The sequence below is a fragment of the Drosophila takahashii genome, chromosome 3L, assembly GCF_030179915.1.
Source record: "Drosophila takahashii strain IR98-3 E-12201 chromosome 3L, DtakHiC1v2, whole genome shotgun sequence".
NCBI lineage: Eukaryota > Metazoa > Arthropoda > Insecta > Diptera > Drosophilidae > Drosophila > Drosophila takahashii.
Window position 1 is genome coordinate 18,258,381 of NC_091680.1, and position 16,804 is coordinate 18,275,184.

General features: G+C 42.4%; 3 protein-coding genes across 3 annotated transcripts; all 3 read right to left on the minus strand.

Moving 5' to 3' along the window:
• Positions 1 to 1,271: 1,271 nt before the first annotated feature.
• LOC108058880 (spaetzle-processing enzyme-like) lies at positions 1,272 to 3,051 on the minus strand. Its single transcript, XM_017143850.3, has 3 exons — positions 2,672 to 3,051; positions 1,846 to 2,551; positions 1,272 to 1,706 (listed from the first exon to the last, which is right to left on the minus strand). Exons 1-3 carry the CDS (start codon positions 2,730 to 2,732, stop codon positions 1,310 to 1,312), a joined length of 1,164 nt encoding a protein of 387 aa, XP_016999339.3. The 5' UTR covers positions 2,733 to 3,051; the 3' UTR covers positions 1,272 to 1,309.
• Positions 3,052 to 3,152: 101 nt separating this feature from the next.
• Positions 3,153 to 4,755, minus strand: Poc1 (Proteome of centrioles 1). Its single transcript, XM_017143880.3, has 2 exons — positions 3,788 to 4,755; positions 3,153 to 3,730 (listed from the first exon to the last, which is right to left on the minus strand). The coding sequence occupies exons 1-2, from the start codon at positions 4,676 to 4,678 to the stop codon at positions 3,434 to 3,436; spliced, it is 1,188 nt and encodes a 395-aa protein (XP_016999369.3). The 5' UTR covers positions 4,679 to 4,755; the 3' UTR covers positions 3,153 to 3,433.
• A 6,891-nt stretch (positions 4,756 to 11,646) lies between these two features.
• Positions 11,647 to 16,534, minus strand: sens (senseless). The gene is made up of 4 exons (XM_017143854.3): positions 16,161 to 16,534; positions 14,579 to 15,657; positions 12,581 to 12,731; positions 11,647 to 12,391 (listed from the first exon to the last, which is right to left on the minus strand). The coding sequence occupies exons 1-4, from the start codon at positions 16,318 to 16,320 to the stop codon at positions 12,159 to 12,161; spliced, it is 1,623 nt and encodes a 540-aa protein (XP_016999343.3). The 5' UTR covers positions 16,321 to 16,534; the 3' UTR covers positions 11,647 to 12,158.
• Between the last annotated feature and the right edge of the window lie 270 nt (positions 16,535 to 16,804).

The following is a 16,804-nucleotide window of genomic DNA, read 5'->3' on the forward strand; positions in this document are numbered from 1 at the left end:
TCATGATTTTTTTTGTATATACGTTTATATTATGTAATCCTCCCTATGTACATATGCAGGCGTTGTGTGTCTTGTATATTGTGAATGTTAAAGGTTATGTATTTATTATTATGTATTTGCACTTGGACTTGCACCAAAGCCAAATGTGGTTGTAAATGTGGACTACGGGACTGCGGGGGAATGGGAGAATGTATAAATTATGATTAGTTAATATTTTATCTTCATGAAAAAAACTTACAATTTTTACTTGTCCGTCGTGAGAATCGAACCCGGGTCTCCCGCGCGAGGAGCGAGCGGCCTACATACTGGGCCATTGTAGCACATAAATTTGTTGTGGCAAACCGAGCATTGTATGTAAAGGGTGAAGCGGACAACACATTTGAATACTAATTGCATAATTTTGACCATTCGCGTTTTACTTATTTACATACGTATATACATATGTATATATTTATGCTAACGCAATTTATATTATGTGTAGTATATAGTAAATAGCTGAATATGAACCTAATTATTTTCAGTTTACCGCTTGCCATCAATAAAAAAAGAAATAAAAAAAAGTAAAAAAGAAAATAAAAAAAAAAATAAAATAACATTAAAAAAAAAAATTAAAAAAAAGGTAAAAAAAATTTGCTCTGGGACTCGAACCCGCGTCGATTCGATTGCTAACCAAGTGCTTTAGCCGTCTGCGCCACGGGTACAGCCGGCCGGCAGTTGACAAGTTCTGGCATTGAACATTTTGGTGTGCCAGAGCATGTGAAAACAAATATTTCTATTTTTTAGAAAAAATTTCTACTTTTTAGAAAATGTTTCTATTATTTAGGGTTGGTTTCATTTTAGGGTTAGGGCACTAATTTTTAGAAAAGGTGTTGCCAAGATATTTTATTATTTTCGTTTGCCTTTCTATTTTTCAGAAAATAATTTCTAAAGTTTAGGACATTTTTTCTAGATTTTAGGGTGATTTTAGTTCATGGTAACCATTTTCTACATTTAAGAAAAACTTCCTAGATTTGAGAAAAACTTTCTTGACTTAAGAAAAATTTCCTTAGATTTAGAAATAACTTTCTTGTATTTAGAAAAAAGAAATTTTTAGGGCGATTTTCTAAAATTTAGGGTTAAATTTATTTTGAGTGTAGGTGGTAATTTGAGTGGCAAATATCTCAAAATTAAATACATTTAAAATTATGTAACAAATTTATTTTATTAATTATTAATTTATATTATGTTAATGCCCTTAAAAAGCTACAAAGAGATTCAAGGGACAAGTCCAGCACCTGCGGAACTGATTTAACTGAAATAGCTCTGATTTTTAGGGCTTTAGGTTCTTCATTATCCAGTGGAAATAAACTCCTGTTTTTGTGTAGACGCCAATCTCTCCACATTTAGGAGGTCCATAGGATGTGATACCGGCAACATATAAGAATTCGTCGTGTCCTTGCTTACTGGATGCCATCAGCGGTCCACCGGAATCGCCGTAGCAGGTGTCCCTTCCGCCCTGACCACCGGCACATATTTGGGTCTTGGAATCGAACATTAACTGTCTACTGTTTTCACAGTAACGTGTATTTTCCATAATAAAGGCTTGCTTTAATATTTTACTGAGCTTCCCGTTTTCCGTTTGTCCCCAACCGGCTACTACCAAGTCTTCGTTTTTCAGGTCGATATGGGCAGGCGGAAGGCAAATCGGTTTTATTTCATTCGTGTAGCTGAAAAAGTGAGGATGAGGATACTGGGGTAATTCAATGATTTATTTTGAATGTTTATTTTCCCTGTCGAAGTGTGAACCGTATACAATTTACATACTTCTCATACGGGATATGTTTTTTTTTGCGCAATATTACTCACCGTACTGGCTTTTTCAGTCGAAGCAGGGCGATATCGGCTACATGAAGAATTATTTCCTCTACGTAGATGTCCAGATGCGGGGGAGCACACTTCTTTTTATCCGAGAGCTGGACACAGTCGTGTTTGGAGCGTCGTTCATGCTCTCCCAGGCGCACTTTCTTGAGCTCCCACTGATATTGATCTCTGATACAGTGGCTTGCGGTGAGGACATAACGATTGGTGATCAGGGAGCCTCCACATTTGAAGAACAGTCTCGGATCAGAAGATCCACGTTTCTTATATAGAAGCATCGCCATCCATGGGAATTCATTGAGATTCGCCTGTTTGCCACGTACAATTCGGAAACTTGGTCCTCTTTGTCCACAGATATTTTTCTCTGGCAGCTTATTACCCATCATGGGACAGCAAGTGTAGGCTCTATATTTAACAAGTTTATGTCTGGTATCGCGGCCGCAAATTCTGTTCGTCAATATTTCCTCCTTGGCTTCCGTATTATTATTCGACATAACGACGTCCAAAAATTGGGGACACTTATCCAGTCTCACGCACTTTTCAGCGAGATGACAAACTGGACAGCAGACTTTTGATTTCTTCCTGCCACATTTTCTGTGTTTCAAATTATCATTTTTGGCCATGCCAGCCAATTGAGGACACTTTCCCAGACTAACACATTTCTCATGGGGTTCACAATTATGGCGCCGATACACTGATAGAAATTATAATTAGTAACTATTATTTCTAATTGATTTTTAAAATAAATAACTAGAGTATGGGTTTTAGTAGACAATAGTTCATTTTAAAAATTGAAAGTTTTTACGATAATTACCAAATTGAGCCGAAATTGCCATGACAAAAGTCAGCAGCAAGAAAGTAATAAACAATTTCATTACAAAAAGCGTGTTGAATCGTGAGGGATTGAAATAAGACTGAAATAAGGGTTACACATTAAGAAGAGCCGAAAAATAAAAATCGCATTCGCAAACGTCAATTGACAACAGAGTTCTGTGAATTTCCGGATATGAGCAATATTCATTGAGTATGCCAGAAATATATTTTTTTTATAAAGCTGATATTTTGGTTTCACTAAGCAAAAAAAAAACGGAAGTGAAATTGACTTGACTTTTAAAAGGTCTTCTTCCAGCCAAAGTTCAAATTTGGGAAGTTTTTTTACAAATGTTATTTATAAATGTACATTTATCTGCATCCCTGTTCCTTAAAAATTGAATTTTAGAAAATGTTTCATAATTGATTGCTTCTTGTTAAGATTTCATTCTCTCCTGTTTGGTAGGTATCATAATTCAGGCAAATATCTCAACATTAAATATATTTAAAATGGCATTATATAAATTTTATGATTACTAATTTATGTTATGTTAAACTCTACATTAAGGCGCTTAGAAAGCTACAAAGAGTATATGCCCTCTAATCGCCGCACACGCTCGTCGATCGCGGCCAAAAGCTTGCTGATCTCCTCCAGCTGCGCGGAACAGGAGCACGTCTCCGATCCAGATTCGAGGGACACGTCCAGCACCTGCGGAAGGTTCGGCTGGTTGGTAATGTGCGGCAAAGTCTATTGAACGTTTTTTGGCTAGAAGAAGCGCTGGCTGGGGCTTTGCGCCTTGAACTCCATGCCATGGCTAAGTAGCTTTCCCTGCTGATTCGAGTGTTTACTGTCGAGCACCTGGAAGTTCTCCTCCGACAGCTGGTAGGCCAGCGATTGGCGGGGATCGATGCGAATGCTTAGGTCGTTGGACTTGGAGGTGCCGCTGCCCAGGCTCTGTTTCGAGGAGACGCCACTGATGTCGCAACCGGAGGAGGCCAAGGCGGATTTGGCCTCGAACTGGGAGGCGTCGTAGGTGTGCAAATTCGACTGCCATACAAGGAGCTGCAAAGTAATCATAAGTAAATCTAGATAACAAAAGTTACTAGCAGAATTATTCACCTGCCGATCGCTACCGCCAGTGGCAAACTTTTCCCCATCCCGACTGAAGGCCACCGCATTCACCGCATCCGTGTGGCCCGTCAGCGTATAGATGGGTCTGCCCTCCAGTAGATCCAAAATGCGTATGGTGCGATCATCGCTGCCGGAGAGCAGAAAGTGTCCGCTGGGATGGAAGGCCACATCATTGACCGGCGCCGAGTGAACCACATATAACTGGAGCAACTGACTCCCGGCCACGTCGAAGATCTTGATGCGATTGCAGCCGAGGGCGACGGCCAACATGTTGCCCCAGGGATGCCAGGCCAGTTGCCTGGGCGCCGCTCGCTCCTCGGCGAAGGTGCGCACGCACTCGCCACTGTCCACGTCGTAGACCCGCACCGACTTATCATCACTGGCGGTGGCCACCAGCTTGCCATTCGGACTGAACTTGGCGCTGCGCACCCAGTTGTTTTGCTGGGCAAAGGAGGTCACGAATTGCCTCCTGGCCACGCGCCACATCTTGGCCGACTTGTCGTCCGAGGCGGTGAGCATCAGGTGGCCAGTGGAGTCGAAGTCCACGCTCCTTACCGCCTTGCTGTGGGCCACAAACTCCCCGGAGACGCCGCGCAGCTTGGGCTCCCAGATCTTTACGGTGCGATCGTGGCCGGCGGAGGCCACCAGGTTGCCCTTGGGCGACCAGGCCACCCCATTCACGGCCGCCGAGTGCGAGGCAAAGCGAATGCAGCGGGCCGCCTGGCTGAGATTCCACAGGATGACGGAGGAGTCCGTCGACGAGGTGGCTATTTGGGCGCCATCGGGACTGAAGCGCAGCTGCGTGATGCCGCCCGAGTGGCCCGTGAAGTGGCGCTCCAGCGCTGGATCACTGAACAAGCCTTGCATCTCCTTATTCATTTCTATTTATTTTTTATGTTTTCTGCCAAGAGTTTTCACCAAAACAGGATTGCTTTGCCGCTAGAGTTTGAAAATGAAAAAATTGCGTCGCGTCGTCGCTGGGGCAACCCTGCAGTACGACCGGATTTAGAATATACCAAATATACCAAACTAACCGAGAAATATACTAACCAATATTTCGGCTGTTTTAAAGCGCCATCTACTGGAGAGACAAACTAGCCAAAGACGGTTGAAAATTAACCCTACATCAATACAAATTCAAACTGAATTTTGTTATAGGAGCTATTTAAATGGGGATGAGTTTCTTATGTGCATCACTATACATTACACGACCTTGCGTTGAAATGATTTTTTGACTCCCCTCTATACCTACAATATATTTACATATATGTAGAATGTAAAATGTAAGATGTAAAATCAACTGTCGAAAAAGTGTTAAAAGTCTTGGGTGTCACAGAAATCCCTTCCAACTAAAGACGGTTGGTTTTTTACATTGATGTACGCAAGAAACATAACGGATTATCTTTGAAAGCGAAAATATTCTTATTTTTATAATCCGAATATTTTAATTTTCTCCTTTGGTCTTTGGCTGCGTTTAACTACTTTTTGGGTCCTTTTAAAACATTTTCTTTTTTTATCTGGGGTGACACAGAAATACATTACATCATTACATCATCACAAACGTTTTACTCTGATTTCTTAATGATTAAAAATAAACAAAAAATCTGTGATCTCAAGTACTCAAAACAGGGAAAACCGGCAACAGGTTTTTGATGGGAATTCATCACTCTTGGCGACAGTCGCCCATGAATAACAGAACAAAACAGCAGATGTATTAGATGTGAGAGTTTTTGGGTTCATCCATTCCGCAAGTGTCCCTACCTGCTGTCATTATCCTTTCACCTGATCGTCGAACTCCGGGCTAGTTCATTCAACTTCAACCTGCTGCCGGGCCAGCTCTCTAATGATCCTCTACTCGGTTTTTGGCCAAGTTCAATGCCTCCTCTCTGCGGCCGCTATCTCTATCGGCTAATTATGCGTTCGCCAGCATGTCGGGCAATGGACCCCCGGCAGTCCCAGTCCCAAAAAAGCCCAAGTGCCCAAAAGGTCCGCAAAACTGACATCAAATTAAACAACGAAAAGTGACAGGAGTGCAACTGTGAAAGTGCAACGGCCAAAGGAGCGGACAACAAACGAAACCACCGACCCAATCCCAATCGAAAACCGAAAACTGGACTCGAACTTTGAGAAATTAGTGTGACAAGCACTCGATTTCCACCTGTAGCATATAGCATGTTGCAAGTAGCACTGCCCGTAACTCGTAACTGTTCTTTGCCACAAAATGCAGTTAGGAGCGATATTGCAACCCCTGGCGATGTTTTTATTCCCGCAGATCGCATAGACAAAAGGTCGTTGTCGTTCCCTGAGGGGAGCCGAAGTTCAGGACGGAGCCACTCAACTCCAACTGGATGCCCCTCGCTTGGCCGAAGGTTCAACAAACTGCTTTTATCAAAAAACTGTTGCACTTTCAAATAAACTAAGCTAATGTGCCAGAGGGGAAAAGTCGGCAGAACCTCAAGCTGAGCGAAAATCCTTCGAAAAACGAAGGAGGTCCTGGTTTCTTTATGACTTCGAGTGGTGAATACTCTTTAGAGAACTCTTATTGGGTCATCAATATTACTATTTTCAGATTCAAGAAATATTTTGATAGTTAATCTTTATTCTTTTTTTATTTTTTGTTAAATAGTGTTGCAAATATTTATGAATATATCTGTAGAAGCCAATAGTCATCAAATTACAATTTTCAGATTCAAGAAATATTTTGATAGTTAATTTTAATAATATTTGTTGTTAAATAAAGTTCCAAATAAATATTTCAAAATTATCTAGTACCTGAAACATTTATTAATACTTTTGTAAAAACTATTAAAAATAATTTTAAACAATCTAATAGGTATTTGCCAAATTTCAAATAATTTTCTAAATTTTTTTAATTTATGATTTAAGAACTTGTGATTTTTAAAACTTAACAACATAGCGTATACAACCCTTTGGTAGAACCACCTAAAAGCAGCTCAGCAGAGGTCCTGAAAGCGTGGCATGTGGCTTGTGGTGCCAAGAACCGGGATCGAAAGCGGGATCGGAATCGGGATCGGGACCTCGGGAAGACCCCAAACCAAAGGCAGGCGGCCAATCAAGCGGCGGACCCTCGTGCCAGAAGAGCCTCTCGAGCTTCCCTCCGTTGGCTCGTGTCATCTGTTGAATTATAAAATATGGCAAGGAATTAATTTGGCCAGCCCCTGCTGGTCGGCAGAATCTGGCACAGCAGCAGCAGCAGAAGCAGCAGCAGAAGGACCAAAGCGGCAGAAGGATAACGATCCAAAGCGATCCGAATCATCTACCGCTACGTTTTGCTCTGCTCTGCTCTTATCTGCCGAGCACCTGTCGCCCGAATCCGAATACGAATACGAACTCAGACTCATACTCAAACTCGAATTCGAATCCCGGTACTGAAAACAAAACGAAAGGTGCGCTTAAATTCTCATAATGACTTGGCTCGCGTTTTCAACCTGCTGATCTGAACTGAACTGAATTGATCCCTGAGCCTCAATTCCTCACCCCTAAAAAATGTTGCATCTTCGGCCGCAATTTGTTGGCCATTGTCTGTCTGTCTGCCTCCGTCTGCTGCTGCTGCCGCCTCAAAATCTGTCTATAATCTGTGTTCTTTTCGGGTTCAGAGTCTCTGCAGAGTCAAAAACACCTTGTGTATATCCCGCCTTTGACTTTGCACCTTTTCTCACAAAATCCGTACAAATTTCTGGTGTTTAGATTTTGTCATTTTAATTGCTGGGGCTTTACCATTTTGTTTGGATTCAACTTAACCCTTTTGTTTTGACTCTCGTCTTCGCAACCTTTCGCTAAGCCCTGCGGATTGGTCATTGTCTCTTGGTTTCTCCTTGCCAATTAAGCTCTGCGAATAGATTTCACAATTCGCCCTGTCGACCAGGGGTTGATTTGCATATCTGACTTGGATTTGTCCCCTGCACTCAAATCGAAACAGCTTAAGATTTTCCCGGGGGTCTAGAAACTAATCTGCAAATTGCAACTGCTAGTCGTTGACACGGCACTCTGTTGGCTTCCGATTTGGCCAGCGGTTCCTTGGCCAAGTCTGATTAAAGACCGGTCAATGCAATCTCAACTTGGGGAGGAGAAGGTTGGGAATCTTGAGTTGGTTTGGGTTGGAAATAAAGGAGAAGGTTCTTATTGTATAACTTGAAATCATAATATTCTATTAACTGACCAATAAACAATACAAATTAAATTGTAAAATCCTTTTTTTTTAACATTTATATAAAAAATATTCAGTACCCGGAAGTATATATAAATTTTTGCTTTAATTTATCCATTCTTATAAGGTACCTGCTTAAGTATACTTTACAAATAACAAATCCTTCTTATAGTAGATTTTATCATATTTTATTAACTGACCAAGAAAAAATAAAAATTAAATTGTAATATATTTTTTTCAATATTTAAATAAGAAATGTTCAGGACCCGGAAGTATAAATCCATTTTTTACCTGCCTAAGTACACTTTACAAATAACCAGTCCTTCACCTATAACTAATCAAAATATGACTACTGTAGGGACTCCGAAATGACTTTTCAATTGAGAGGATATTACATATTTTTATGACAGCATATGCAGCCGTCACCTGTCCTTGAGAGTCCATTAAAATCGTATAGGGACATTCCTAAGCACCCCAACCCAAGGACTTTATTCCAACCATTCTAACAATCAATTTCGAGCAGCCTTTCCAGCCAGGTGACAATGCTCAATCAAACAAAAGTGAAGCAATCATAACTTATCAGTTTCTGATGGTTTATAAAAAAAATGGAAGGGACAGAAAGGAGAAGAAGTAGAAGAAGCCGGCGGCCTGTTGAAATTGGGTCACTTTTGGCCTGGCCGACAAGTCGATCTTGTAATATCGATCGAGCGTGACAGGTGCAGCGGCGCACTTACGACTGTTGTTGCACCTTCGCTTGTGGATTTTAAGCGACAGCTTGTGGCTCAAAACGCACTCGCAGTCGGTCGGTAGTAGTGACTCCCCTGAGGGCCAAGATTAGATGCAGATCTCTCCGTCTCCCATCTCCGATGTTTTTTGCGGTCTGTCCGTCTGAGGGAGAGATTTTTACGACTGTTGCATCTTTTGGCTTCTGCTGAAGTTGCTGTTGCTGCCGATGTTTCTGCACTGGAAATAAAATTTAAATAAATCAGGATTATGAAATAAATAAATAGAAAACCAAATACCAAGTTTTTAGACAATTTATAAATACCTCTTAACCGGAGAATAAATAAATAAAATAAAAATTAAGAAATATGTAGAGCTTTCTTGTAGCTTTTTATTTAAAAAAAACTATAACCTCTTTTCAATCTTTTTAGTTTCAAAGTAACACTTTAATATAGTATTTATTAATTTAATAACTATATTATAAAGCTATTCCAGACGGTCTGTTGACTTTTTAGATATTTGGCTGTGCTTCTAAAGACTTTATAATAATAATAATTTCATATATTTAATCAATCTTTCCGAAACATTGAAATCTTCAAAGTTATGGAGGTTTTTAGGGATGTAAAATCTTAAATTCTGTAAGAACTTCAGCAGACATTTGGGATTTGCCTTGAATTGGTCCTATGTACCTAATAATTAAACTGATTTTCTTTTTGGATTTTTTTTTGAGTGCTTGCAATGCTGCTGGTGTCGTGTGGCCCATGTCAACTGGTTGCAGGTCGCCGTTGTAATTTGCCTCCTGGCATATGGCTTTTTGCCGCAAACCGGCTTTGAGCACGCGTCTCGTCTCGTCCTGGCTCAATAATTGTGCGACAGGTTCCAGGATTCCAGCAGCAGGAGCAGAAGGGCAGGACATTGAGCAGCAGAAGCGGCAGCAGGTGCTCAATGCCGCTGGAGGGAATCGGGAATTGGGAATCAGCGCCAGGCTGCTTACAACGAAAGGACATAAACATAAATGAGCCGATGTAATGTTGAGCCTTCCTGCGATCCTTCCATCTCCATCTCCCTCTATCTGTGCGTTACAGGTGCCTTTTCGACTGCAGCCCCTCCGAATTTTTAATTGTGAGCCGGGCTCTCGGTCTCGTCTTCACCTGCAACGCAACTGACCTAAGACATCTTTTTTGCCCTTGCTCTTGGCCGGGCTCTTCACCTTTTTTTCTTATTTTTCCTTGTTTTTTTTTAGCCGCAACTATTATTTTTATTAATAGCCAAAGTCAAAAGTCACCTGCCCGGCACCAAAAGGCCCAAAGAGCTAAGGGTAGCCGGAAAACGGAACCAAAAAATGGGATGGGGGAAAGGACGTGAACATGTTGCGGGTCCTAGAGCCTCTTTAAGGCCTCTTCTAAGATCAATTTCCTCTTCACATTCTCCCCCCGCTTTTCACGGTTTTTCCATTGTTTGCGTTTTGGGGTTGCAGCTTTCCAGTCTTTTGATAGCCGCACTCTTTTCGTAGCCCTCCTTTGTTTCCATGGGGGCTTGGCCCGATTGTTGAATAAATTCCAAACGGCATGACAAATTATGTGGGCTCAGGTGTTATGCGGAAAAGGGGTTAATAAACCGAGAGTCAGCGCTGCGGAGAAACTCCAGCATATGTCGGCCAAAGCATGAATCTTATCTATTGTGCATTATAGAGTGCAAACCTTTGGTAGGGTGTTACTTTCTTAACTAAACTTAAGTATGCGATCTCAAGTGATCTTTAATTGCTGATTATACCTACAATCCAAAGTTATCTTATTGATATCGTAGATTTAACATTTTCCTATAGAAACCCCACTTTCTATCCTTAAAATAACCGAGTCCCAGAAGAATTTCAAATAACTTTCGACCTTTCTGGAGTCTTTCTGATCTCAAATCTTTAAAATAACCGAGTCCCAGAAGAATTTCAAATAAGTTTCGACCTTGAGTTGATCAATTCTTTCCCCAGTTGGTCCACCTGCCCAGCTTATGCAAAAGACATTTTAATAATACCATGATCATCATCTACATTCCTCGGCTTTTGATCCTCACTTTGTCGGCACTTGGCGAAAAGTCCTTGAACTGCATTTTTCTTCGTCAACAATTGAACTGCATATTTCTCTCTCTCCTTCCTTGTTTTTTGTTCAATATTTTGTCAATTTCGATCAATTTGTGGCGTGCCAAAGCCGAAAGAACAAAACCAGACGATCGAGTTTGGCCTCAGAAAGTGTGTGGATGGGTCCCAGTTCGCTGATTTCGCCGATTTCTGATTGCGACTCCCGATGAATGGCGATAATGAGGGAAGTCGGTGATTTGTAAACTGCCAAACTTCATTTCGGGCGTTTTAAAGTGCCGCAAAATGCATTCGGACATTTCGATTACCGAAAATTGCGATCAGCAGTCCTCAATGACCATTGCAGCCCCATCTTGCCCTCGATCCCCTCCAGCCCCATTTCTCACTTTATTTCGTCAGCAATTAGTTCGAACTTCGAACACTTATTGGCGTTTTCCCTAAGGGAGGGGATAAAAGGGGGGGGCCAGGGGAAGTACCTGCTGTAACGCGGCGACTTACAAAGGGCATTCCCCAAATTCCGCATTGGGCACAGATCAAAGATCACCGCGTCACCCGAAACAGGAGCAACTTATTCCCCATCAATCGAGAACGTGCAGGAATTTATCTATAAAATCAGGTTTATGTACCGAACCGAACCCCCACAAAATATTTGGAGCGCTTTGGACAATTTGTATCAAAATGTGGTACTTCAAAAGGAGGAGGCTGTGTCCTTGATGTTGGAGAATTTATCAGCCGAACGAGGGGATGATAGAAATAATGAGATATTTAACCCTACATTTATTATATCTTCCGTCAGAGTTTTGAAATATCCATCTGAATCCCTCCTTTTTACAAAAATAAATCTCTCTTTTGTTCTTTCTTTCTTTCAACTTTATTTTCCAAAAAATCATATACGGGTCTTAATAAATATAATTACAATAAAAGTCATTGGGTAGATTACAAAATAAGAGTAAACTAAAAATTCGCATAAATCGTATAAATAAATGGGGTAAACCTAAATAAGTTAGGAAACTAAATTTAGACAAGTGGTCGCCAAGTGGTATTTCATTTGTTTGAGGTTGTTCTTTGGTACGTTTAGCTGCCAATTTTGGGTTAAGTTTAAACCAAATCAATAAGGGTTAATTCAATAAATTAAATATTAGTTATTATACTATATAAGAAGAGTCTTGTTCTTGGGATAACTATGTACAGGCTTACGGGCAGTATCTTAGCATAGGTTTAACAAATAGCTCTTATGATTAGGATAAATCTTTGCGAAGGCCTAAACAAAACAAACTTTGGCTTCATAGCAACGACTTAGACTTAGGGCCAACTGTGATTCTGCTCCTTCGGCTGGTTCTAATACTGGATTGGGATCCTCCTCATCATCCCAGCCTTGGTCAGCAGCTGCTGCTGCTCACCTCCATCTTTAAAGGCTTCAGATCCTCCAGCGGTGGCGCCTCCTCGTGGCGACTCTCCCGATGCCGCCGGAGATCCACCTTCCGCTGGAAGGACTGGTCGCAGAGCAGACAGCCGAAGGGCTTGTAGCCCGTGTGCTTCCTCATGTGCGTGATCAGGTTGGAGCTCTGGCTGAAGGCCTTCAGGCAGACGGTGCACTTGTGGGGCTTCTCGCCTGGAAAGAGCAGGGAAATCAATAAATACAATTAGTTAAATGCCGGTTCAAAGTTTATTAATTCTGTGTTTACAGCAATTAGACAAATTGAAGGGCGATAGAGATCTTAAAGGGTGGATAGACCCCCCATTTGTTTGCCCAGCAGAGTGACTACCCCGATAGCTTTGATTTCCCCGGAATTCAACTTACCCGTGTGTATATAGGTATGCTTCTTCATGTCCGACTTCTGGTGGAACCGCTTGCCGCAATATTGGCAGGGATATGGCCGCGTATCGCTGTGGATGAGCAGATGGGTGGACAGGGTGGATGAACGCTTGAAGCTCTTGCCACACTGTTTGCACTGTAAGAGAACAATAGAGGAAAAAAACAGAGTATTAACACCACATTCAAACAGTAGGAGTCACGATTTTTGGACCCCAGAATGCCCCATATTTGAACAGCCTGAGCCCCCGAAAAAACCAAATAATATTCATTTGAAAAATCTGAAAAGAATTGCCATACCAGCGGGTATTTATATACATTCGCCTTGTGTGTGTCTGAGCCAAATTCGCAGTGGCAACATGAATTAAACTAGATTTGTGAGTGCTCAAATATTTGCTTTCTAAGGTGACGACGGAGCCCAGGGAAAACCCAAAGCCCAACTTGGTTAGCTAAATAATCTAGAATTTTTGCATTTCTCAGAGCAGAAACAGCTAGGTAAATACAGAGTAGGGGGCGGTCTATAAAGTCTCGACCCAATGCTAAATCTCAAGTGAAAACGGGGAGCTCTACATATCTACATATTTTTGTGGGCCAAACACAGCTGGGATCGATCGCTGGGGATTGGACGACTACACTGTAACATCTTCGGTTGTCAGATTAAATGTTTAAACAGTTTGCCAGTTGCAGCAACATGCAACAGTAACCAAACATTGACATAACACAACTCAAATCGTCGTCGGCCTACGTGGGTGACATTTATTAAGCACAAAAAAATGGGGAGAAAAATGTGAGACAATTTTTTCGAGAAGAAAAAAAAACCCGTCTTGGTCTACGCGTAATTGTAAATTGACACAAGTGTCTGTTTTTTCGAATTTCTCCCTCACTTTTGTTTTTTCATTTATTTATTATTGATTTTTATTTATTTTTTGTGCCTCGTTCTTTTTTTTTTTGGGATTTTCTATTTGCGCATTGCATTCGAGTGGACCTCTCATATAACCACATATTGGCTAGACTCAGACCCAATTAGTTGCTCTATTGTTAAGCTGAGCTCGCTTGCTGCCTGAGCCATAATGTCAATTTGCTTAGCTCCGAACGGAAGTTGGCTCGAAAGCTCAAGAGAAAAAAATACAGGAAAAATGAAAAAGAACGAGCTCAGGAGAAACCCCAAAGTCTGAGTCAGCCGGGTGGGCCACCAAAACGGTGAACAGATGTAAAGCGCGAATTACAGAAAAAATTCGAATTTATCCATAAAAAAACAGTGACTGCGCCTGCGCCAAAGACTCTTGCAACTGTCTTCTCTGCCTTTTTAACCATATGGCCCCTGAAGCCCGAAAACCTATCGCATTTCACTGACCCTTAAATGTGTGAAAAAAACGAAATACTACAAAAAAAAAGGACTCGCGGCGGGTGTTGATGGATATAAACGCAATATGACATCGGGGTAGGCATAAGGGTAACTTCTCGTCTCGAGTTCCTCGGGGTCGTGTGCCCTCTTACCTCCTCGCAAACCAATATCCAAATGACAATTATGATTGTAATTTGTACATAAATCTTCGACCTTCCCCCCACTGCCGCTAATCAAAATTATTTGATTAACTAATTGCGTGATTTCGATGGGACTTAATTGAATTTCCATCTATGGGTTGTATTACCAATTTTATTACACTATTTGCTGTGCCACTTTTCCAAATTGAAAGTGGTAAGAGGGATTGGGGGCTCGGTGACAATTAAAACGTTCGAGGACAAAATATGAAACAATTAACACAGGGGAATTGCTGGGCAGCAAACACGCAAGCATTATGCAATAGAAATAGAAGTACTATAGACTATAGATCATGGCGACCTGAAGGACACGTGATAAACCCATTAGACTGAAGGGGAACTCTGAACTCTTTCAGAGATTTTCAAGCGATTTGCCCTCGATTTCCTTTCTTATTTCTGGATATTTCCCCCCTATTGACCATATCCTGTTTTCAGTCTGCTTACCTGGAAATTCCTGCCGCTGCGCTTCTCCTCGTTTTCACCTTGGTAAGAGGATGAGGAGGACGAGCGACGCGCAACATCTGTGGCCGTCGAGTCAGGATGTTGCTGCTGCTGCTGCTGGTGATGTTGCTGCTGCTGGTGATGCAACTGTTGCTGCTGCTGCTGCGGCTGTTGGTGTTGATTACGCATATAGCCGAATTCGGCGGCTGCCACCAAATTCATGAGAGCGGCTGCCGAGCGGCTATCCTGCTGATGATTCGCGTCCTTTGGGAGCTCACTCTTCTGCTTTTGCAAGTGCTGGGTGAGCAGCTCCAGGTTGTTGCCCGTCAATCCGGCCATGAAGGCGCTGCGATGGGCGTACAACTGCTGCTGGGCCACCTCGAATTCCAGATCCTGCACGGAATTCGTGGGCGGAGCGGAAAGCGAGGAGATGGGCGATTGGAGGGAGGATATAGAGGCGGTCCTGCGCTCATACTTGAACTTTCGCACAATGGGATCCACCTGGTGCTCCTCGTTCTCGTATTCCTGGTCCTGCTCCATTTTCAATCCATACTGCTGCTCTATTCTCGCCGATCTTTCGCACATGGAGGCCGGTGACCAGATGATATTGCCCTGCGATCGCTGGCGTTGCTGCTGTGGAGTTCCCGAGCTCTTCAGGTTGACCGCTCTCAAGGGGGGAGGAGTCACATTTAGCGAGGTCAGCGGATGCAGTGGCTCCACTTCGCTGCTCGAGCTGCTCCTGCTGCTGTTGTTGCTGCTACTGTGATACTGATCCCGATCCCGATTGGAGGAGGAAGGGTTCGATGTGAGGCTGCGCTCCTTGGTGCTCAGGTTCAGGGGCATGTCCTCGTCCAGCTGCTGCTCCTGCTCCTGCTGATCCTCCTGCTGGGCCACCTGTAGTTCGTGCTCCTTCTCGGGGGTCAGGGCAAAGTCGCGATCCCGCTGACCCAGCACCACGGAGGCGGGCGACTTGGGGGTCATGGGGGTCAGGGGTGTGCCCATTGCCGTGGCGGAGGACAAGAGGAATTGGGGCCACAGCAGGGCACTCGAGTAGAGTAGAGGGTTGTACAAGAAGGGCAAATCTAAGGAGGGAGATTTAAATTCGGTTAGTTGGAAACTTGAATTTTAATAAGGAAAGTATCCCCAGAATGCTGATCATCTAACTAATTAAATCCATTAGATCTAATTTACAATAATACTATTTTTAAGGGCTTTTCTAATGACAAAATAGAAGGATTTTAAGAGCATGATTTTAATTTAGTTCCATAATTTCGATTTTATTCCTCAAAAACTCTGAAATCATTAAGACTAATCGATTGAATTTTTATTCCAGGTTCTTTTTGTTTAAATTTCTTTAAGACAATATATAAACCTTTGGATTATTATCCTTATCTAGTGAAAAAGCAATCTGAATGAAAATTGGTTATTTGTCAACTGTTTCTCCTGATTAAAGCCTAGCTTACAAAACCACTAAGAATCAATGATCACTTCAAAGCACTTTGTATGATCGCTTTTATCTTCTCAGTCACTTCTATTAATCTTCTTTTCCTGCAAATCCAAATAGATCTCAGGATCTGAAACTCACCTCTCCCATTGAGTTTCTGGGCCGCGGCGGAGGCTATCACAGTGTTGAAGGCGGACGCCCGCTGCATCCACTGTTTGTCCAAAGCTGCTCCATGGCAGCCCAATCCTGCGGGACTCGGCTGCTGCGAGTGCGGCGATGGCGGCGGCGAAAGGTGATTCATTTTGATTTCGGATCTTAACTTGGGAGTTATTTTTTTTTTAATTTTTAGTATACAGTCTTTGGCTGATTTCTTTCAGTACTTTTCACACTGCACAAATCTCTCACTTTTTTCTTAGCGAACTGATCTTCGATTGTAACAGATCTTCGATGGGTTTTTAGGCTTATATTCTTGTGCGGAATTCTTGACTCACTGGAGACGAACACGTCCGTATCGCTCGGTGCTTCGCACCTGACTGAATCTTTGGTCGATGGCTCGGTTCTAAATTGAGCCAACGGTGAAGCGACTTGACTTGGCCCGAAAAAAAGGTACAAATCGAGCTCTCTTTTTTGTTGTGTGAGTGCAGCGGCAGCAAGCCAAGCCGAATCAAAACGGGCCCTCTTTGGCTCTTTGGTGGTGGAAGTTGGCTCTCGGCTGCCTTCGATGTGTGCGTTTGTTCGTGTTGCCAACAACTCTGGTTTTTCACCTTTGGCAGCAGTTGGCGGCT

Coding starts and splice junctions, on each gene's coding strand:
- Poc1 (XM_017143880.3), bottom strand. CDS start 4,678: ATGAATAAGGAGATGCAAGGCTTGTTCAGTGATCCAGCGCTGGAGCGC. Junction 3,731..3,787: donor CTGGCGGTAGCGATCGGCAG/GTGAATAATTCT, acceptor ATTACTTTGCAG/CTCCTTGTATGGCAGTCGAA.
- sens (XM_017143854.3), bottom strand. CDS start 16,320: ATGAATCACCTTTCGCCGCCGCCATCGCCGCACTCGCAGCAGCCGAGT. Junction 15,658..16,160: donor CCAGAAACTCAATGGGAGAG/GTGAGTTTCAGA, acceptor CTCCCTCCTTAG/ATTTGCCCTTCTTGTACAAC. Junction 12,732..14,578: donor GCAGCGGCAGGAATTTCCAG/GTAAGCAGACTG, acceptor GTTCTCTTACAG/TGCAAACAGTGTGGCAAGAG.
- LOC108058880 (XM_017143850.3), bottom strand. CDS start 2,732: ATGAAATTGTTTATTACTTTCTTGCTGCTGACTTTTGTCATGGCAATT. Junction 2,552..2,671: donor GGCAATTTCGGCTCAATTTG/GTAATTATCGTA, acceptor AATTTCTATCAG/TGTATCGGCGCCATAATTGT. Junction 1,707..1,845: donor CGACTGAAAAAGCCAGTACG/GTGAGTAATATT, acceptor TCACTTTTTCAG/CTACACGAATGAAATAAAAC.